The sequence below is a fragment of the Manis javanica genome, chromosome 13, assembly GCF_040802235.1.
Source record: "Manis javanica isolate MJ-LG chromosome 13, MJ_LKY, whole genome shotgun sequence".
In the NCBI taxonomy this organism is placed as follows: Eukaryota; Metazoa; Chordata; class Mammalia; order Pholidota; family Manidae; genus Manis; species Manis javanica.
The window spans coordinates 100543584-100564452 of NC_133168.1; the positions used below are offsets into that span (position 1 = coordinate 100543584).

General features: G+C 63.6%; 1 protein-coding gene and 1 long non-coding RNA gene across 9 annotated transcripts in view; one reads left to right on the top strand and one right to left on the bottom strand.

The window, feature by feature from the left end:
• Positions 1-20869, top strand: part of SBNO2 (strawberry notch homolog 2) — a 47055-nt gene continuing 26186 nt past the window's right edge. For 2 of the 8 annotated variants that reach the window (XM_073220700.1, XM_073220701.1), the window contains exons 1-3: positions 15714-15904; positions 19996-20069; positions 20696-20807. In XM_073220700.1, coding sequence (XP_073076801.1) covers positions 15785-15904; positions 19996-20069; positions 20696-20807 — 306 coding nt within the window. In that variant the 5' untranslated portion in view covers positions 15714-15784. Of the gene's footprint in view, positions 274-3438; positions 3568-15140; positions 15283-15713; positions 15905-18877; positions 19230-19298; positions 19866-19995; positions 20070-20695; positions 20808-20869 lie in introns of those variants that run through there. The other 6 variants (XM_073220704.1, XM_073220703.1, XM_073220705.1 and 3 more) reach the window with 6 other exon arrangements.
• LOC118972412 (uncharacterized) lies at positions 13141-14667 on the bottom strand. The gene is made up of 2 exons (XR_005061370.2): positions 14243-14667; positions 13141-13585 (listed from the first exon to the last, which is right to left on the bottom strand). It is a non-coding gene; the product is annotated as an uncharacterized lncRNA (long non-coding RNA).

The following is a 20869-nucleotide window of genomic DNA, read 5'->3' on the forward strand; positions in this document are numbered from 1 at the left end:
CCATCTGCTCCCCACCCAGCCCAGGGGTGCTGCGTCTGGCGGCTCATTGAACTCCTGCGGCCCCAGTGCCTTGGCCTCAGCGCAGAGGCGGGAAGGCCTTCGCGGGGCGGATCTCAAACCCGTTGGACGGGTTTGCGCTCCCTGAAGCTCTCCTGGCGCAGAGGCAGCCCGGGCCGGACCTGGCACGATCCTGCTCTGGGCAACCTAGGGAGCCGCAGGGCCCCGGAACGCGCCGGCCAGCGCCGCCCGAGGACAGCTCGGGACCAGCGGCAGGTGGGCCCGGGGTTCCGGGGGGGCGTGGTGACCGCGCAGGGCGGGCTGGGCTCAGGGAGGGCGGCCGGCCCAGTGCAGGGAGAGGGGAGGTCGGGGAGGGAGCATCTGGGAGACAAAGGCAGGGAGGCAGGGGGCCTGGAGGGGGCGGCCCGCCGGGCAGGACCCCTGCCTCGGTTTCCTCTCCTGCACCACGGCAAGGGCCGACTGGGGCCTGGGAGGAAGAGGGGCGCGCGGGAAGGGCGGGGAAGGGGGTGCGGCCTGGGGAAGTGGCGCCGAAAGGAGAAGTGGGGAGGGTCCCGGGCCGGCGGCGGCGGCGGGCGCTCCCACTGCCGGGAACGCCGGGGCTTTCCAGGGTGCGCGGAAACAGGAAGCGGCGCGGCCCGCCCGCCGGCCCACCTGCCGCTCACCTGCCCGCCGCCGCGCGCCCCGGGGCCCTGCCGGGGGAAGCCGCGGGGTAGCGCCCACATCTCGTCGTGGCACAGGGGAGCCACCCCCCCTCCGGGGACCCGGCCTTGGGTCAGGCCAAAGCTTTGTGCTGTCGGGAATGACTTGGAGCGAGCGCCCCGGTCTGCGTGCGCGGTGCCCCGAGCACCCCTCCTGGCTCTGGGACCCCCGCCTCCGTCTGCGGCCTCCCCCACGTCGGGTTGCCCAATTCCACCTGCGGAAATAGCGGGCTCCCGGAGAGCTGGGAGGCCCAAGACGCGTCGCTTCTTTAGTGTGAGTCCATCCCAAACACTGCCTGGGACATAAAAGTCATTCTCCGCGTGCCTGAGGTTCAAATTCACCTGGGTGTCCTGCGTTTTATCTGCTGACCCTGCTTCCTCGAGGCAGGCCAGGCCTCTGGCCTTCCGTGAGCCCTGTCCCCACAGGAGGGGGTGGCCTTTGTCTGGGCCCCGAGAGATGGCCCAGCCTGGCACCGAACATCCTCCTATCTGACCTCCAGCCTTCACCATTACCATCACCTCGTTGAAGGTCTCCTTAGGAGACCCCTGTGGGCTTTGCTGAGAAAGATCCAGACGCTCACCTGGAAATATTCATAATGGCTAAAAGCTCAGCAATGTAGGAGGTAGCTACTATGATTACCCCGTCCCCATTTTACATTTGGGGAAACCGAGGCACAGAGAAGTCAAGTAACTTTGTAGGGGCCACAAAGTATGTGAGTGGAGATGATCCCCAGGCCGGGCCTCCAGCTCTGGAGCCATGTGCCTTGTGCTCTCCCAGGCTGCCTCTTAACCATTCCCTGGAAATCCCCAAATCTGACTAATTCCCTTGACATCCCCAGACTTAGCAGATTCCTCCGTTCTGAGATGGCCGGACCCACCCCGGCCTGGGCAAACTGCCCCCATTTCGGGCAGAATTACCCATAGAGACCTCGTGGTTTCCAGAGGTGGACGTGGCAGCAGTTGGGTCCGTGCCTTCCGAGGGCTCGCTCTGTGACCTCGGGCCAGCTATTGAACAGTTCTGTTCCTCGCCTCAGTTTCCCCACTGGCAAAACGCAGCTAATGGCAGTTCCTACCTCAGATGCCCCCGGTGTGAACACCCCTGGCTTTGTGGGTGAGTGACTAGGACTTTGCCCCAGGCCTCGTGCTCAGGACCCTGCCCTCGGTTTAATGCTCTGCTGTTCCTGTATTGCAATCGTTAATACTGTTGGAATAAGGGGCCCCGCGTTTTCATTTCCCACTGGGCCCTGCAAATTGTGCAGCCGGTCCTGCATTGACGGAAATGGGAAACTGTCTGTCCCCATATTGGCTTTTTCACCCATTTGAATCTTAACTGTCTATTGCTCAATTTGATTTCTTTTCACTAGCTGTGGAAACTAGTTTCAAAGTCAAGGTCACACACAAACCAAATTGCCAAAAACTATGCATACCAAAGCAAAATTCACTCTGAATAAACCACTTCTCCTCTCCAGGTCTCAGTATCCCCATCTGTTTGCGGGTTTGTGTACAGGGGTCCTTGGCCTCAATTCTGTAGGGCAAACAGGTTTTAAACATACTCAACTCCCTTACCAGAGCAGGTCTGTGAACTGCTTTTACTTTTCTAGGACTGCCCTTCCTACTCTTGCCTGGTTAGCAAACTCCTATTTAAACATCAAAGCCCCAGCTTCAATACCCCTTCTCCACGATGCACAAACTTTACCCATTCCAGGGCCCTAGGCCCAATCTTGCAGATTGGAATGCCTGGTCCTGGCCCTGTTTTCCTTAGACTGGGGTCTTCCTGAGGGCAGGGCTGAGAATGGATCCTCTTCAAGGGGTCCCAGCTTTGCCCAGCTCAAGGCCAGGCTCAAAGCAGCAACCATAAAAGTTCATTGAATGAATAAACAAGAATGTGGGGAGGTAACCTCTAATTTCAGGGGTTTGGAATGAGTGCAGGATGCCTCTGGCTGGTGGTGAGGGGGTGTCTAGAGAAATGGTGGCAGCGCCTTCCTTGCTGAAAATCTGGCTGGGGGTTTGGGGGTAGTGTCTCCCACGCTAGATCTTCTGGAATCACTACAGCCCAACCCACAGTGGGCCAATGGGCTCAAGTAACAGGAAAACTGCTGACTGTGCCAGGGCCAGGGCCCACCCTCTTCCTGGCAGTGTCGGAAATCTTGGTAAAGCTGGGCTTCGTTTGCCGCTGGAAACCCTAATGGGGAGGAAGTCATCAGCGGAGGCACCCAGGTCCCCGTGGCCCTGCCTGAAAGGATCCTGCTTCTCTTGGGGTGGCCCTTGGTGCTTGCCAGAATGCCCCCATACATGTGCCAGACTGCATTTTGGGGGTTCCTGGGGGTCCCGGAATTCCTATTTGGGTGGGAGACAGATTAATGAGCAGACAGCTATTAGTGGGGAAGCAATAACAGGGAAGAGCATGACTGGGGAACCAGGGGGCCATTTCAGATGTTTTCCAGGGAGTCTCTGAGGAGGGGCCTTTGGAGCCAAGATCCGGGTTGACAACAGCCCCAGTAGTTTCAAAGTCATCGGTGCAAAGGCCTGGAGGTGGGGCTGGCTCGATTCTCTTAGGGTGCAGAGGATAAACTGAGGCTCCCAAGGTTTAACGGCACGTGCCAGGTAGCAACAGACGCGCGGCGGGCGGGATTCGAACCCGGAGCTCCAGAACCCCAGCCAGCCTCGCGGGAAGGCCGAAGGGCCTCCGGAGCTCTGAGCGCTTGACGGCCCCGCCCCGCCCCGCGGCATGACCGGAAGTGAGCTGGGCCTCCAAGATGGCGCCCGAAACCCGGAAGTGAGCGCGGCCCCGGCGAAGCTCGGAAAAACGGAGGTGCCGCGGGCTCCGCGCCCGGCCGGACCCGGGTCCGAGGTGAGGCGCGTCCGGCCCGCCCCCCGCCCCGACGCCGCCGCCCCGACGCGGCCCGAGCCGCGCTCCCCGGTCCTCGCGGGGCCTGGCTGCCCGCGGCCGTCCGCTCCCCGGGCCCGGTTCCGGGGTTCCAGGGCTGCGGGCGTGGGGCACGGCGGCGCGTCCCCGTCCGCCTCGGCGACCCCGACTCCGCCTGCGCGGGAGCCTTGATCCCGCCTCGCTGGCGACCCCTCGCTCCGCCGAGAACCCCGACCCCGCCTCCCGTCACGACCCCCGACCCCTCCCTCCGCCGCCAGCCTTGACCCGCCCCCCCGGCTGTCGCCGACCCCCTCCTCCTCGGTGACTCCCCCCTCCTCCTCCTCGGTGACCCCCTCCTCCTCGGTGACCCCTTCCTCCTCGGTGACCCCCCCTGCCCTCCGTCTCTATCCCTGAACCGTCTCGCAGCTGCCAGCCTGTTCCCTGCGCTCCCCCGCGACTCCCGACCTTGCCCCCCTGCGCCGTGAACCTTGAACCCACCCTCCACCGCGACCCCGGAACCTGCGTCACCCCGAGCCTTGAACCCTCATTCCTCTGTGCCCCACGCACCGCCGCCTTGGGGCATGAACCTTGTTCCCACCCTCTGGGGTGACTCCCCAGCCGTTCCTGATTGCCCTCCTAGGTGATCCTTCACCCCACTGGTGTCTCCCTGACCCCTCCTTCCCGGGTGACCCCGTATTTTGTGCTCCTTGGTGATCCCAAGACTTTATTTGGTGACCCTTGATCCCGCACTTTTTGGTTGACCCTCCCGCGTCCTGTGACCCCAACCCCCACTCCAGTTGCCCCTCCTGATTCCCTGATCCCTCTCTTCTTGGGACCCTCAACCTCTGTGACCCCAGCCTATCCCTTCCTGGATGGCTCCTGACCTCTCCCATCTTGGTGACCCGTGGCCCAGGCTTCTTGGGGACTCCTGCGCCTTCCCCCTCAGCGCACCCTCCTTTCCCTGTTGCCCTGCCCTCCGTGAACCAGGAGGGCCCGGCACCCCTGTTCCGGGGACTTTGGGATGGGAACCTCGCTGGTTTTGGCTGACTCGGCAGAACGTTTTGGGTGGGAGTGTCACTCAGAGCTGGCTTTGGAACCCGGCCTCCAAGGACGGGTGGAGAGGGGGAGGCAGGCAGGGGTGGCCCCTGGCCCAGGGCTGCGGGGAGTTGGAGGTGGGCAGGGGGGCAGGGGGGCAGCCGGTGTGAGTGGGTGGGAAGGCAGGGCTGGCCGGCAGGTCCTGCCTGCATGTGCGCTTCTGACCAGCACTGCAGAGCCCTTGGCGCAGGCTGGTGGGCCTGGAGGGCCTGGCTGGGACCGCTTGGGGTAGGGGGGAGCAGGGCGTGAACAACAGGCTTGAGCTCTGGAAGGGGCAGGCGGGGTGTCTCCCAAAAGGGAAAAAGAACCGGGTCTGTAGTGTGTCTGGGCGCCCCCAACTTCTGCTTCCTGGAGCTGGTGTTGGTCCCGCCTGCCCTGAGTGTCCTTCCTGCCTGTCACTGCCCGCCGGGGCCAGGTTTGGTGCCATCTGTTTGCAGCCTGGACAGGAGGCTGCCAGGCCCGTTGGCTGGCCCAGATGAATGAAGCTTGCTGGCAGTTTAGGGGGTGGTGCGTGTCTCCGGACAGGCATGGGGAAGGGGCTGGTGTTGGCCTGACTTTAGAGGAACCGGCTTACCTGCCGCTGGGTGGGACAGTCACACTCTGAGCTGGCTCAGTGGGTGTGTCCACATGGGTGCTTTGTGAAGGCTGGGGAAAATGGGGCTGGGCCAGGGCCCCCAGGCCCCAGTGGGGAAGAAAGGCCCCCAAGGGTGTGAGCCTGCAGAGACGATCTGAGGCCGGCCTTGGTGGGTGGATTTGAGGTCCCAGCCTTGCTCCAAACCCTGCCTTGGGCTCTTCCTGCCCTGGGTCCTGCTTGTCTGGTATGGGGGCGCGGTGTGTCCAGGCCCTTGGGAGTGGTCAAGGCCGCTGTCTTTGAGGCTAAGGCCTGGGGCCCGTCTGTGTCCTTTCTTCCCAAACATGCTGCGTCCTCCCAGGGAGGCCCCAGAGGTGGTGATGGCTGCAGGGCTGTCTGCCTTTGGCCACTGTACCTTTGCAGCCTGCCTCCAGAGCCCTGGTAGAGGACACCGAGTGGGAAGGCAGCTTGAGTGGGTGCCCCCCCGGGACCCCTGTGGCTGGAGAGAGCAGGAAGGCGCCTGCTAGACTCCCAGGCGGTAAGCCAGTGTGGACTGGGCGAAGGAGCCCTGGGATTTCAGAGGGCAGGAGGGCACTTCTAACTGAGTATCTGAGCAGACGTGTGCTCACACCTGCTTAGAGCCAGGATGTGAGTGAGTGAGAGCGTGCACATCTGTGTAGGGGGAACCATCTGCACAGTGGCAGAGGTTTCCAGGGGAGCCTGTCTAGCAAGTGGCTTTGAATCGGGCTGGGATGGGCCGGCCAGCACTTTGCAGGTGGGCAGCCCCAGGCTAGTGTGCTCCACTGCGTGATCTTGGGCCAGTCACCACCCTGACCTGTGGGGCACTGAGGCCAGACCCCCACAGTCCACAGGCCTGGCCCATGTGGGGTGTGACCAGCTGGGCTGGCCCAGCTCGGTTCTGCGAGGCCTGGGATGCCCCTCCAGCAGAGGCCTGGATGGAAATGCTGACCGAGCCAGCTGGGAATAAAGAGGGCACTGTCTCGGGTCCCCAGAGGCGCCTCCTCCCAGGACGGGCCTCCCTGACAAGCCTCTGCACAGCAGAGCGGGATCTGCCTTCTCCCACAGGGGGTGCATCGGGGGTGGGCCGTGTAACCCTCAGGTGTAAGCTGGAGGCTGAGGGCTCACAGCAGGGAGGCAGCCCTGCACGGCACCCCCGCGCTGCCCCAGTTGTGCAGGTGTGGGTGGACGTGGGAACCGGCATGCAAGCTTGTGTGTTCATGTGACACTCGGGAGTGTGCATGGGTGTGTTTAAGCGTGCACATTCCTGTGTTTTGTGTCTGCATGTACGTGTGAGTGCAGTTTGTTGTGGGTGGGCTTGGAGTGTCTCTAGCCACTTTTTCCACAGCCAAGGGCTGCAGTCAGCCAGCAGGGAGGGCCGGGCAGAGCTGGGTGCCCGGTGTAGCCCAGAATGCAGTCACCCAGATTTGGTAGGTGCCCCACCCCACCCCTGGCTGGCCCCCCATCTCACCGTCTGTCCAGACCCAGGTGTGGCCTCGAGTCCTGCTGTCTGTGGGGCTCTTCCAGCAGGCGTGGCCCCTCTCCCCTGAGTGGAACCCCCAGGCCTGTGCCTGGGGCCTGTGCTGTCCCACTCCTGCCCACCAAACCTCCATCCTCCTGCCGGTGGTGATGGCAGCCGCCTGCTTCCCTTCCTGGGAGGCGTGGCTGCCCCTCCGCCAGCTGGCGACTCGACTGAGACAGCCTGATTCCTGATGCTGGGGCTCTGTCACCTACTGCCCTGGGCTTGCTTGCCAGGTGCCCTGGGGAGGCAGAGCTCAGGCCTGCCCCCAGTTTACCTACGACACGCGGAGAGCCCTGGAAACACGGGCTCCGTGAGAAGCCACAGTGCATGGTCCCATTTATGTGAGATGTTGAGAACAGGCAGGTCCACAGATACAGAGTGGGCTCGTGGGGGCCAGGGCCTGGGGAGGGCATGGGGGCGTGGGGGTGCTGCTTACGGAATGGGGCTTCCTGAGGCCTGATGGAAGGTTCCGGAATTGGATAGAGGTAGTGGGCGTGCAGCTCTGCGAATGTGCTGAAAAGTAGTCATATGCTGTAACCAGGTGAAGTGGTGGTGTGTGAATGGTGTTTCTGTAAAACAAGGTCAATGTCAAGAAGAAAAGGACAGCAGGGATGGGCCCATGTCACCCCCCCCACCCCATGCTGTGTCCTGGGGGTGAGCAGGTGGCTGGGAGGTGGGCATCTCCCGCGGCGAGGAGGCAGAGGTGCCGTCGCCAGCTCCGGCTCTCCCTGATGTCCCTGCAGGTGGGGAGGGAGTGCAGGGTGTGGGGAGGGGTCCTGGGGCACAGGACCCCCAGGTGTAGGCCCTGCAGGGCTGTGGCTAGCCGTGCCTTGGCCCTCATGCAGATTCCCCTATTGGCCGGACCCCCAGGAGGGCCGTTGACAGTGGGGAGGGGCGCGACCCCAGCCAGTGTGTGCCAACCCAGTCAGCTGCAGACAAGTGCTGTGCACAGGGCTGCCTCCGGGGCAGAAAGAGCTTCCACAGCAGGTTAGGGGGGGTGTGCTTGCGGGGCGGGGCCCCTGCTGAGGAGAAGCGTTTAAGTGCTCCTGCTCTGTGCTGGGGGTGGCCGGCCCCAGGGCCCCCCAGGGGCTGGTGGGCTCTCTTTCCCAGGCACCCTCCCAGCTAGGCATCCGCTGGCCCTACCCTGAGTTCTCTGCACCCAGGGAGATGCCGCCCAGGTGGGCCTCGGGGCAGCTCCCACCCAGGCCCCTTCCCCGCCCAAGTGGCTGCCTCCGCGGGCTGGGCTTGTCCCCTTAGGAAAAAATCCCAAGTGAAACTGAAAGAGGCCCAGCTTGCCTCTGTTCCAAGGTCCACTGTGTTTTGAAAATGCTGTGTGTCACATCCCGGAAGGCCGGTCACCCGCGTTTCCTGGGAGTCTGCCGCCCCACATAGTCAAATGCTGTGGACACGGGAAGCTGGGGTGACAGGGGTGCTGGCCAGACCCGGGTCTGCAGCGGGCAGTAAACTTTCATGGCACTGACTCACTGCCGGGTGGGGCGGGAGTCAGAGGCGGCCAGAGGCGCCGGGGTGGCCAGTATCCCTCCTGCTGCCCGGGGTGAGGAGGCCTCAGCTGAGGAATGGCCCCCCCAGGCAGCTGCACGTGCTACCCCTGGGCTGTGACCGCAGGGGGTGGAGGGTACGGGGCTGGGTGGGGGCAGGCTCTGTGGGAGGAGTGCACCTGTGCTTGTCAGGACTGCTCACAACATCTGGAACGTTCTCCTCGGCTGTGTGCCGCACGGCTGCTGGAAGCTGTGAAGTGGGGTGCAGGACCCTCTCTGTCCCTGCCTGGCCTGGTGCTGGCAGCACAGGCCAAGGGAGCCTCTCCTGGTGTTGCTGGGGGCATCTGGGGGCTCCGTCAGATGGGATTCAGAGCTCTGCTGTCATCTTGGGCTGGGGCTCGGGGTGAGTGGACCCCCAGGTGGGTGTTGGGGATGGCCTTGGGGGCTCCTGAGTCCTCTCGGGGCTGGCAGCTGGGCCCTCTGCACCATGGGAACCTGGAGCTAGCTGCCCTAATCAGGGAGGGGGTGGGCGTGACGACTGGATTGCCAGCTTTGAGAAATCAGGGGCTGGCACCCCAAATCCAGAGCTGCCACTTCTCCTGAAAAGCCAGCCCATCTGGAAGCCCTGGGCCACATTCCTGGTAGGTGGGGTGGGGGGGTGCTGTGCTGCCCCAGCTGGCCTCTCCATGCCCTGGGAGGCTTCCCCAAGAGGGCACTGCAGGGGGCTTCCATCCCCCGGAACCGGTTACCATGTGGGGCCAGGCCACGGGTCACACGTGAACCTGTCCTGCCTGGGTTCTGTGGTTGGCCGGTCCCGGGACCTGTGGGTGAGTCCTCTCACGGGGGCAGAGGGGATTCGGTCAGGTTCCCTGAGACGGGTGACCTGGGGGCCGGTGTCCTCACAAGGTCCTCGAAAGCAGAGGACTGTCCTGGCTGCAGGCTCCCATGCGCCATGCTGGCAGTGAAGGCGGGTGGCCCTACACGACAGCTCCCAGGCCCGCTGACCAGTGCGTGAGCTTGGAGGTGGGTTCTCCCCAGAGGATGTGGCGCGGCCCAGGCCTCACGAGACCAGACCAGAGGGCAGGCTCGCCTGGACTTCTGACCCACGGCCTGTGACCTGTGGGAGGGTGCGTGCATGCTGTCGCTACTTGCTAACGCAGAAGGAAAAATGAGTCCAGGCTCCGTTGATGGGTCTCGGAGTTCCTGTTACTGCAGCTCAGAGGACTCTGCCCACTCCCCAGTGGTCGCCATCCCCAAGCCCAGCCCAGATCCTGCAGGGTTTTCCTTTTCCTGTGGACCAAACAAATACCCTTCGAGCTTGGACAAAGGTCCCTTGCGATGTTCTTGGCACCAAGCTGGACTGAAGGAGCCCGAGGGGGCACTGATCCACCAGCCTACTCTCCCAGGACTGGCATGGCCCAGCTCTGGGCAGCCCCAGCTGCCGCCCACTATCCAAGGGGCTTGGTAGAAGTGACATCAAGCAGGGATGGCAGCAAGCACCTGAAGGGACAGACCACCCTCTGCATGGACCCCAGACAGACCAGGGCACATCAGTGTCAGGGGACCAGGAAGTGGGCACCAGTGGGACTTGGCTTCACATCTGCCCAGGGAAGGAAGACCTGAGGGTCAGAGGAGACCACAAGCTCAGAGTGTCTGAAGGCCACAAATAAGCACAAGTCCTGGGCAGGCTGATCCCAGATGAGGGGGCTCACATGGAAGATGCTCAGCTGCCATGGGAAGCCATTCCATACCTGTCAGTATAGGCAGTTTTTGAGGTCTTCCAAGCGAGGGTGGGCTAGCAGGCTGGAACTCAGTCCCCACCAGAGAGCTGGGAGGTTGGTGCCACTGCCTTGGGAAACCCTTAGGCACTACCCTGGGAATGCCGAACTGCTTTGGGCAGAGGGGGACCAGCTCTGTGGGGACCCCTCCAAGATCCAGGCTCTGTTCCCAGCTGTGACAGAGGAGTCTCCCTGTCTTGGTCCCTGAGCTCCACTCGGCCCTCAGGCTGGAGCAAAGGGCCATGTGCCCTGGGGCTGGCGGGGCACTGACTGGCCTCTTGAGGGCCCCAGGACCCCGGTGTGTCCTGCAAACAGGTGCTGTTCACTTCCATCATCTGTTGAAAATCGCTTTGTAAAGCACTCACCTTGCCTAGCCAGCTGGTCTGTCCCAGGCAAGCGGACGGGTCTGCGGGCCAGAGGCCAGAGAGGCAGCCCCCACAGGTGACCTCGCATCCGTGTGTCTGGAACCTCACTCCACGGCCTCCTATGCACACGTGTTCTGGAGAGCTGCCCTATCTGATGTGTTGGGGGGCTAAGTGGCTGTACCTGTCGCCCAGCCTGGGTCTGCCCTTGGGTACATGCCCCACAGTGTGCGGGCCGCTATGTGTGTACCCCGTTGCCGGCCCCCCACGGCATAGCTCTGCTGCTTCCGCTAGGGGTGGCGGGCAGCCTTGGGTGGGTGACAGGCTGTGCAGTTGCCCTCCACCAGGCTGCCTCCATTCACTGTTCGCCTAGGGGCCTCCACCAGCCACATGTTAACCATGCCAGGCCAGGGCTAAGACCTGCAGAGGCTGCGGGGTCTGTCCACCCATTTGGGTACGGTGGCCACCTTCTCCTGAGGCCTGGAGCTCTGGGGTTGTTCCCTCAGTGCAGGGCGCTTCGTGTCAGAGCCGGACAGGTTTTGCAAGAGCCACTCAGTCAGTTCAGACTCCCGCTCCCAGTGGGGGCCTTGAGGGGCCTTGGGTCCTGCAGGCTGCCTTTCTTCAAATTAGGAGTAGAAATGTGACCTGTCCTTCCATGCTGTTGAGTGGACTTCTCAGCAGTCCCCCCGCGGCCTTCTCATCCCGGCCTGGTGTGTGCACGGTGGAGAGGGGAGGTGCGTCTGGCTCTGCCCGTCGTTGGCATGCCAAGTCCTGGGTCCCAGATGCCCCCTGGGGACTCCGGAAACCTGAGGTCACGCCTGGTGCCAGGCATGCCAGTCAGCGGTGCCCCTGGCCCCCTGGGGCACAGTGATTTGGGCTGAGGGGTGGGTGGCTTCAGCTGGGGTTGCCTCCCCTGACTGTCCCAGTGTCCCAGGACAGCCACAACAGCTGACCTCAGGCTGGGCAGCTTAAACCACAGAGATTTGTTTTCTCCCCATCCTGGAGCCCAGCTGTCTGAGGTCCAGGCAGGGCAGGGCCTCGCCCCCTCCGGAGGCTCCAGGGGAGGGTCCTTCCTGCCTCTCCAGGTGCCAGGGGGCCCCCAGGCACCCCTGGGCTTGTGACTGCATCCCCCTGATCTCCACCCCTGCCCTGTGGTCACGTCTTCTTTGTGTGTTTGTGTCAGATGTTCCTCTTAGGAGGACACTAATCATTGTATTGGGCCACCCTACTCTAGTGTGACCCCCACTTTAACTGATTTCACCTGCAAAAGCCCTATTTCCAAGTGAGCATCTGTTCCCAGAGAACACATGAATTTGGGGGACACCTGTGCCTCTGTACGCCTCCCCTGTCCCTCTGCTTGGCCCCATACCTCTGGGCCCAACTGCCAAATCCACAACCCGGTGGCTCTCCAGCTGGCCTTCAGCCGCCCGCCTGGCCCTTGGTCCCTGGGGTCTGCCCTGGCCCCGTATGATCCCAGCCAAGTACTGTCCCAGCCTCAGTGGCCAGCAGATAAGGAAGGAAAGAGCCCCTGCCTTCCCCTGGGACTCTCTCCCCTCACTTCTCCCTTCCTTTTTGTCCTTGGGGCTGGCCCACCCCTGGAGGCTGCTGTCCAGGGGCATGGGCCCTGTTGGGGTCCCAGCAGGACCTCAGCTCGGGCCGGTGCCCCTAGGATAGGTCATGGGGCCTCACCCCACGTCCAGCTCAGTCAGGGTTGCTGTCTCTCCGCCCTGCTGACGTCAGCACATGCCATCTTGGCTTGACTCCTCCATCCGGGGGCAGGGACGCCTCTCTGGGACACATCTGCTTGGGGACTGACCCGGGACGGCTGTGAACCGTGAGGTGAGGGGGGCTCCTCATCACCCTAGGCTCCACAGGCAGGTCCTCCTCCACGCAGTCCCCACTGGCCAAGTTGGGGCCGGCCAGGCCCCCATGCGGGTTCCGGCCTCTGCAGCCCCAGCCAGCCTGCGTCCCAGATCCTGGGGCCTTCAGCTGGGGTCCCGTGGAGGGGCTGCTGTCTGCGGGAAGGCCAGCAGGTCCTTGCTGCCACGGGCCGGCTCTGGGTGGGGACCTGGCTGAGGTTGTGAGCGGCAGAGGGCGGGCCGTCAGACGCCAGCCAGGGGCGTGTCCTGGGGTCGGCCTCCCCCAGCTCTTGATCTCCCCCACATCGCACTCTCTGTTGTCCTGTCTGGGCCACTAGTTCCTTGACCTTTCTCTTTCACAATGACTCACTCGAAAACCCGATCTCTAAAGGAAATCCTTGGAGCACAAGTCCCAATGGTGAAGCGCAGACCCAAGGGAGCGCCCACCCTTCAGCCGCCCTGAGACAGGCGTCTAAAAATACACACTGGCCACTGCCGGCGCCTGCTGGCCTGCTGGGCGGGCTCTTAGATGTCCCTGTTAGAGGCTCGCTTCATGCCCTCTGGGGCTGATCCCGGCAGCCGGAAGCCCCCCGGGGCTGCCCCGTGTTCTGGAGAGCTCAGGGCCTGGAGTCAGGGTGCAAAGCACAGGACGGGGTGGATCGGGGTGGAGGCCCAAGGGGAGGGGAGGGCTGTTTAGAGACCACCCCTGTGCCTGGGGCTGGGGGGGGCAGGCAGAAAGCCTCGGGCTGTGGAGTCGCTGGGAGACATGACTTTGGACCTAAGTCAGGATGGGGGCACCGTGGAGTGGCCTCGGGGGTCAGGACGGCAGTGGGCATGGCGTGAAAGTCACAGTACACAGCTTACCCTTTATGTGACCGGTGAGCGGTCTTTGGTGTGTTCACCTTCACATCTAGTGCAGTCGCAGAACATCCGACCACCCCAGCGCAGCCCCCACCCTGGCCCCCGGCACCAGTGAGCACACATTCTGTCCATGGAGGCACCCGTTGTGGGTGTGTCACGGAAGTGGGGTCAAACCGCGTGGCTCAGTGTGTCTCACCAAGCACCGTGTGTTCAGGGTCCGTCCACGTGTGGCACCTGGCAGGGCTCCGCTCCTGTTTGTGGCTGTGCGATGCTCCTTGTGTGGGTGGACACGTGGGTGCATCCGCTCACCATTGGTGGACACCTGGGGTCTTCCACCCTCTGGCTTGTGGGGCTTGTGCGGCCGCAGACACGGGTCCTGGTTTTGTGTGGCTGGTGTTCCTGTGTCTCCTGGGTGTGCGTGCATCAGCTGGGGCGGAGCTGCTGAGTCAAGTGGTCACCGCGGTTAAGCTGGAGGAGCCCCTGACTTTGCTAAGTGTCTGCACCCCTGCGTTCCCCCGCATGTGAGGGTCTGACCACCACCTCCCGTCATGCGGCCACTCAGTGCCCACCCCGCAGTCCTCCCCGTGTCTGGGTCTGCGTCCTTGCTTGGCCAGAGAAGCCTTCTGGGGTCCCCAAGGCACAGCAGCTGCCCCGCATCTGTGGACGGGTAGGACGCAGAGGCCCTGCCATAGCACCCCCCATGCTCCCCACTCTCCCGGCCACGTCTGGAGCCCTGTCTACAGGTGGCAGAGGTCCTTCTCTGGGAGAGTGATGCTCTGGCTCCTGTGAGAGCACATTCCTGAGCCCTCTGGGGCTGCCGCTCAAAGCCGGGCCCCCAGTACTTTGAGAGAGAGCAAGAGGGGCGGTGTGCAGGGCCCGGCCTGCCGGCTGGGTGCCACAGCCCATGGTGCCCCTGTTGGGACAGCCCAGGCTCCGTCGTTGCAGAGCTGGAGAGGGAAGGGGTCAGCTCTGCTTAGAGATGTGGCCTCTGAGGTGAGGAGGCCGTGGCGGGGTGCGTGGCAGTGGTGGGGTTAGGAGCCCACCAGACTGCAGCGGCCAGGGCTCTGTGAGTGCGCGTGCACTCTGTCCTCGTACCCCAAATAAGCCGTCCTCCAGAGCAAACCAAGGCTCGAAGTAGCCAAGGTCCCGAGTTGTCAGACGCTGTCCCGCTGTTAGCCGAGTAGGTTCGACCCCATCCGCCTGACCCCAGTTCCCAGAGTAGCGGTGTATCTACCCAGGAGAGCCCTGCCTCTGTCGGCCGCCAGGTCTGCAGGAGACTGGAGCGGGGGCTGGAGGAGGTCTGGCCTCCAAGGGTCCAGGCCCGTGGGAAGTGGCGTCCTGCCAGCAGCGGTCCCAGAGGGCCTGGACCCATCCCTGCAGCAGCTGGCCCTGTGGGCCCCCTTTCCAGCCAGGCCAGGGGCTCGGGGTGGAGGCAGCCCCGCCCTGGCCCCCACAGGGTTGCACAAGCTGCCCGCGTGTGCGCACGATTACTGGAAGTCCCAAGGATTTCCTCACTCAGGGCTTGGCCAGGGTGGCGGCTGCCTCCCCTTCCTGCCTCCCGGGGTGACTGAGGTCCCCGTGCCTGGGAGCACGTGGGCGGCCCGGAGTCCCTGCTCACAGCCGTGGGGGGGCCCAGGGGCCTCAGCTCCAGGCCACAGGGCAGGTGGAGGTTGTGCGGGAGACTGTGTGCGGCGGGGTCGGCCCTGTGGCTCTCCCCCTGTCGGGTCTGCCTGCCCGAGAGGACAAGGGTGTTGTCAGTGGGATGCTGGGTGCCTTACCCTAAATCTGGCTGGGGGGCTCTTCAGGCTCAGCTCAGCCCCACCCCTCTGGCTGCAGAGGGGAAGGGCTGGCCTGTGCCCCCGAGGGTGCCCCCTGGCCTCTTGGACCCTGCCTTCCAGGCTTAGATGTGCCGTGTCACACAGCCAGGGCCGCGGGGGTCAGCCCACTGCTCTGCTGCTCACCCTGGGGGTCTCGGAGTTCGCGGTCTCTTTGTAGCTGGCTGGAGTATCCCCCTGGGCCTGAGGTGTTTGTGGGGTGACCCGGCATCAGAGCTGGTGCCTTGAATGGGGGGGGCAGTGGCAGGCAACCCAGCCACACTGAAGGGGCTGTGTCCTCGCAGAGCTCATCTGTCCTAGGTAGCACCTGATGCCCAGGTGGGGCCTGTGGTGAGGGTTCCAGGCCCGGTGTCCCCCGGAGGGGCAGTGGGGCAGCGGGTGGGGCTCCATGTGGGCATGGAGCGTGGAGGCTGAGCAGGGGTCCTGTCCAGGCAGCAGAGGGGGTGCTCAGGCTGGAGTTGGGGCAGAAAGCCCCTGCCCACCCCAGCACAGCCCCTGTGAGAGGCCAGGAGCCCAGCTGCACCCTGGCAGCTCTCACCAGTTCCACCCTCTTGCTGTGGGGGGGACAGGCTGGGTGGACACAGGCAGGGGTGTTGCACACACCGGCTGGGGCAGAGCCTGGGGGCCGGCTGCGCCAACCCCACTCCTTCTGGTCAGGCCTGGCCTGTACCCCTTGTCCCCTGGGAGAGCGCCCTCGTCCGGCATGGTCAGACATGCATTTCTCTCCCCAGGTCATGAGGCCGCCACCAGGGAGCAGGAAGCCCAGATAGACGCCCTGCGGCCCGGATCCTGGAGCCTCCCGATGCCGGCACTGGGGCCCACCATGGATGGGGAGTTCCCTCAGCACGAGCCCCCGCCGGCCGGCAGTGTCCTGTACAGCCCGCCGCCCCTGCAGACCCCACTGTGCGGCTCCGGCATCCAGGTGAGCACAGACTGTCCTCGGGATGCCATGCTGCGAGGACTGTCGCGTCACTGGCTGGTCTTCAGTGTTTTTCTCTTCAGTGTAACAGACTTTATTCTGTAAGCTGTTGAGGTTTATAGGAAGGCTGCAGGGAGGGTTGCCATCACCTGCGTCTCCCTGCGGTCAGCACCCTGTATCAGCGAGAGTGCTGCTGTTACAGTCTGTGCATGCACGGTGACTGTTGTCGGGGCACGGTTTCCGTTAGGCCTCCCTCCCAGTGCTGTGCGTTCCGTGGGTGTGGGTGAGTGTGTGGTGGCGCCGTCCACCTTACAGTGTCACACAGAGTGTGTCGCTCCACCAAGTCCCCGTGCTCCGCCTGCCCGTCCCTGCCTCCCCCAGCCCCTGGCAGTTGTCTCTATAGTTCGGCCTTTTCCCCAAAGGCCTCGAGTTGGAGTCAGTGTGTCACCTCCGACTGGCTTCTGTCACTCAGGCATGTGCACTTATGGTTTCTCCCTGTCTTTTTTGGGCTCCTTTCTTTTGAGCTCTGAGTATCATTCCATCATCTGGGCCACAGTCTGTTCGACCATTCACCCATCGAAGGAGCCTCGCTGGCTCCCAGGTTTTGATGGGTGTAGTCAGGTATTGTTAGTAATAAAGCCGCCACGGGTGCAGGCGGTGCCTCCTCCCGTGACAAGCAGGTACACCAGCCCCCTGAAGGGGAGGGTCCAGAATTCTCCAGCCTGGAGCCCTTCTTTTCTGGGGTGAAACTGGTTCTCTGGGTGTGGGGGGAACCCCAGCTGCCAGGAGGCTGGTCAGGTGCTTGGTGCCAGAGGACAGCTTGGGGCTCAGTGGGGCCAGAGGGGGTGCCACTGGGGTCAGGTGAGGCTCAGGGTCAGATGCTTAGTGCCATCAGGAGGTGGAGCATGAGAGAGTGGCTGGGAGGGTGTGTGTGGACCCAGATCCACTCCTTGCTCAGCTGTGCCCATGTGGTACCCTAACACGATAGAGCACAGAACACGCAGTCCCTAGAAGGAGGGGGGAACATTTGGGAGGCGGGGGCAGAAAGGAGTCAGGGTTGCTGAGCCCAGGGCCCCCACCTCCTCTCCCTGCTGAAGCTCACCCGTGTGTGCCCGACCTTCCACACACCCACCACCCTCCGAGCCCCGTCCAGTCACGCCAGCCCATGCCGTGTGCGCCACACTCGGGAGTGTGTGCGCTCCTCGGGGCTCCAGCTCGCCCTGTGGGAGGCTCCGAGCACGTGCTAGCCATTCTCAGTGGCGCTGCTGCAGAATTCTTTCTTGTCAGCATCCCATGATTTGCTTAATTATTTCCCTATTGTTGGGCCTTGGGTGATTCCAGTTTTCTGCCACTATAAATAGCACTGCAATGTTTTCCTCCCCTCTCCTGGATTTTTCCTGGGGGTGTATTTCTGGAATAGAATTCCTGGGTCAGAGCAAGTGGTAGGCGGGTTTGCAGGGGATGGAGCCGTTCCACATGTGTTCCCTTCCCATCCCCTTTATGGTGACTCCGGACAGCGGCCAGGACCCAAGCTCTGCCTGGACAGCCCGTGGGGACCAGAGGGTCTCAGAAACCGGTGTGGGGGGATTTTTGGCCATGACAGGGACCCTCATGCAGGGGAGGTGCCTCATTGAGCCCCGGAGCTCTCCCCAGGGTGTGCGCCCAGCCTGTTCCTGCAGGACCACCGGCTGTTAGGGTCGCCCCCAGGACACACAGGTCCAGCACGGGCATGCCCTGCAGTCCCTGCAGCCCCCACAGGCACTGGGTGTGCACCCAGGTTGGTGAGGCCAGGACACGCTTTACTTCTCTCCTGTCCTGGGCTGAGCCAAGGTCAGCAGGAGGAGCCGTGAGTGGTACAGGTGGGGAAAGACCCCTCGCCCCCCAGGACTGTCAGTGTCACTGAGGTGGCTGAATTCAGCAGATGAAAACAGCGACATCCGTGAAATTTACGTTCCATGTTAACACAAATACTTTTTTACACATGTATGTTTCATGCAGTACTTGCACTAAGAATTATTTGTTGTTTATCAGACATTCCAGTTTCCCTAAACATCCTGAATTTTATCTGGCAGTTCTGTTTTATCTGCCACCCTCGCAGGAGGGTCGCCTTTCTACACCAGCTTACACACAGTCTGGCAGCTTTGGGCCGATGTCCCAGGAGAGGGCCCGTCTTTCATCTCCACCTGGAAAATCTCTAGGCTGACTTGGATTGGCTGCTTGGGGTCAGGTAACCATTCCTGGGTCAGTCACACCCCAGGGGCTGCCCCCTCTGACTGCAAGCGGAGAATCCCGAGGAAGGCTCTGATTGGCTGGCTGTGTGGTGCCCTCTCTGCAGGGTTGGTGCCGGGGGTGGGGGTGGGGTTCTGGAAGCCTGGTCGTGAGGCCCCAGAGGGCAGTCAGAGCAGGTCAGGTGGGCGGAGGAGCCCCCTCTGTCCTCCCCTCCGCCCCAAGGCCGTCCGTGCCCCTTGTGGGGTGCCAGCGCGCCCTCCCACTCCCTAGGCCGGGGCCAGGATGTTCTCCTCACGCCCTAGACGGTTTAGTTCAGCTAATGTGAGAGGCCAAGCACAGTCTGGAGTCGGACTTCTGCTCCGGAATGTTCCGGAAGTGCCCTTGGCCTTGGGAGTTCATATCCCTCTCTAGCTGGGTTTCTCTTCTCAAATGCTGCTGGAGCGGGGAAGTGACGCTCGACCAGGACCCTGGGGTGAAGTGGGGGTTCCTGCAGAGACTCCACCCTGCCCTCCTGGCCCAGGGACCATGGCTTCCTTCCGGAGGCTTCCACAGCACATTCCTCCTGGGAGTGTTCATGCCACGGCCCTCCTGCTGGGGAGGGGCCCTGTGATTCTTTCCCACCCCCCCACCTCTTCATGTTCATATTTTTATTCTGCGGCCTGTCCAGCTCCTGGAAGCACAGGCCTGACCCCTGGGCCGCACCAGGCAGTGCCTCTCCCCTCCTTCCTGCATGCCGCCTCTCGGGGACTGTGCATCCGGGTGCTGACAGGCCCCTGCGAGGTCGGAGTGGGGGCGCAGTGATGGGAAGTCGGGCCGGCTCCTCCCCGCGGCCAGAGGGACCATGGGAGCAGGGCTCCCGGGCGACCCCTGGGCATCTGGGGCTGGTCCCGGGCCAGCCCTTGGTTAGTGAGTCTTGCGGAGAGCCAGGAAGCGGCCGCCCGGGAATTGCCTCCTGTGGCCTCACTGAGGAGCGGGGTTTGAATGGGCCGGCTGGGGGGCCAAGCCGCTGGTCTCCCGTTCCCAGCCGGCCCTACCAGCTGGGACAAGCGGGTGCGGTGGCTGCCGCCAGCAGGCCTCTCCCCAGCGACAGGGGGTCCGTGTGAGCCATGGTGGGACCGGTGTGGGGCAGCGGCTGACGTAGGGGAGGGGACCCCTGCCAGGCAGGCCCAGGTGTGAGGGTGAATGGGCCACCCCCACGCTACAGAGGGTGTGAGTGTCACGGCCCAGTGCAGGCCGACCTCAGGCTCACCCTTCCCGCCACCCACTGGCGTTTCCCAGAGCAGGATCCCCGGAACTCCTGCCCGTGTTTGGCTGTTGCTGGGAGACCCCTTGGCCCCTGACGCTCCAGGAGGCTGGGCTGGTGCATGGTGTTGGTGGGAGCCCCTTGCCCTAACCTCGGCCACCTGCCTCAGTGAGCAGTGCCCCCTGCCCCGGTGGGCCACGCACTCCCTCATGGTACCCGGAGGGGCTGCCGCTGTCTTGCTTCAAGGCTGCCCCACCCCCCAGTGTTTAGAATGGGTGCTCCCACGCGGGGTCCCCGGGCCACCAGCACACCCGGGCCCTGTGTGAAATGCAGGTTTCCAGATCAGAACCCCCGGTGGGCCGTCTGTCCGGCTCCCAGGCCCTCTGGGGGCACCGGGGCCCCAGCCTGAGCCCTTGGCACGTGTGGGTTGGCATCTCATCTGCTCTGCAGCTTCTTGGTGGGCCCTCCTACGTGGGGAGGAAACAGGCACAGGTTGGTTCAGGACTCCCAGGTGACCCAGCTGGGAGGCCCAGGGCGAGGCTCATCGCCGACATCGGAGCCCCCGGAGCTGAGTCCCGCAGGGCCCCCCACCCCTCCCAGACTGACGCCTGCTTCCTTTCAGAGCGCCATGCTGCACTGCCCCTGGTGGAGCCCCTTCCCGCCTGCACCATGTCCGGCCTTCTCCAGCGAAAGCCAGTAAGTTCCTTCAGCCCCGGGAGCCCCAGGGAACCCCACTGCACTGCTGGGCGGCTGCACTGCCCTCGGGGGCTTTGCTCTGCCTTCTAGCCGTGCAGTCACGGATTAGGTGAAGACAGAGCTCACAGCCGGGGGGCTTCAGGATCCTGCTGGCGGGCCAGGCCCCAGACTCCTGGAGACAGCCGATACTCCCCAGCTGTGACCTGTCTTAGCAGGATGCTAGGAGAAAGGGCAGAGTCAGTGGGGACTCGAGACCTGGGGGGGCACCACGGGGGGGGTCATGTGTGACACCAGGTGGGGCCGAGAGACTCGGGGGGCACAGGAGCCAGGAGGGCGCCTTCCCGCCGAGGGCAAGAACGAGGTGGGTTTTGAAGGGTGAGAAAGAGTTTGCCTGGGGGCGCAGGGCTGGAACCGGGTCAAGGACTGGCCCGTGCAGGGGGGCTGGAAGCACACGCAGCCTGAGCCCCAAGCTTCCCTAGGGTGCCACGTGCCGAACTGTGTTTGCAAGAAACCAGAGCTGTCCCTGTGGGCAGGCGGCCCCGCGCCTGCACTGCTGCACGTGCGGTGGGGAGGGCTGCATCCCCACCACCCCTGACGGCTGCCTGTCCTTCCCTGCCTCCTTCCAGCCAGTTCGTGAATTCCACCTCCTTCATTGTTGGCCAGCCCTGTGTGGACACCAGCTATGGCCCCATGGCCACCACCTCCAGCTTCCTGCCAAAGATCGGTGACTTCTCTCAGGTAGGAGAACTCCAGTCAGAGGCACCCCTGCCGCATCCCCGGGCAGCGCCGACAGCCTTGGC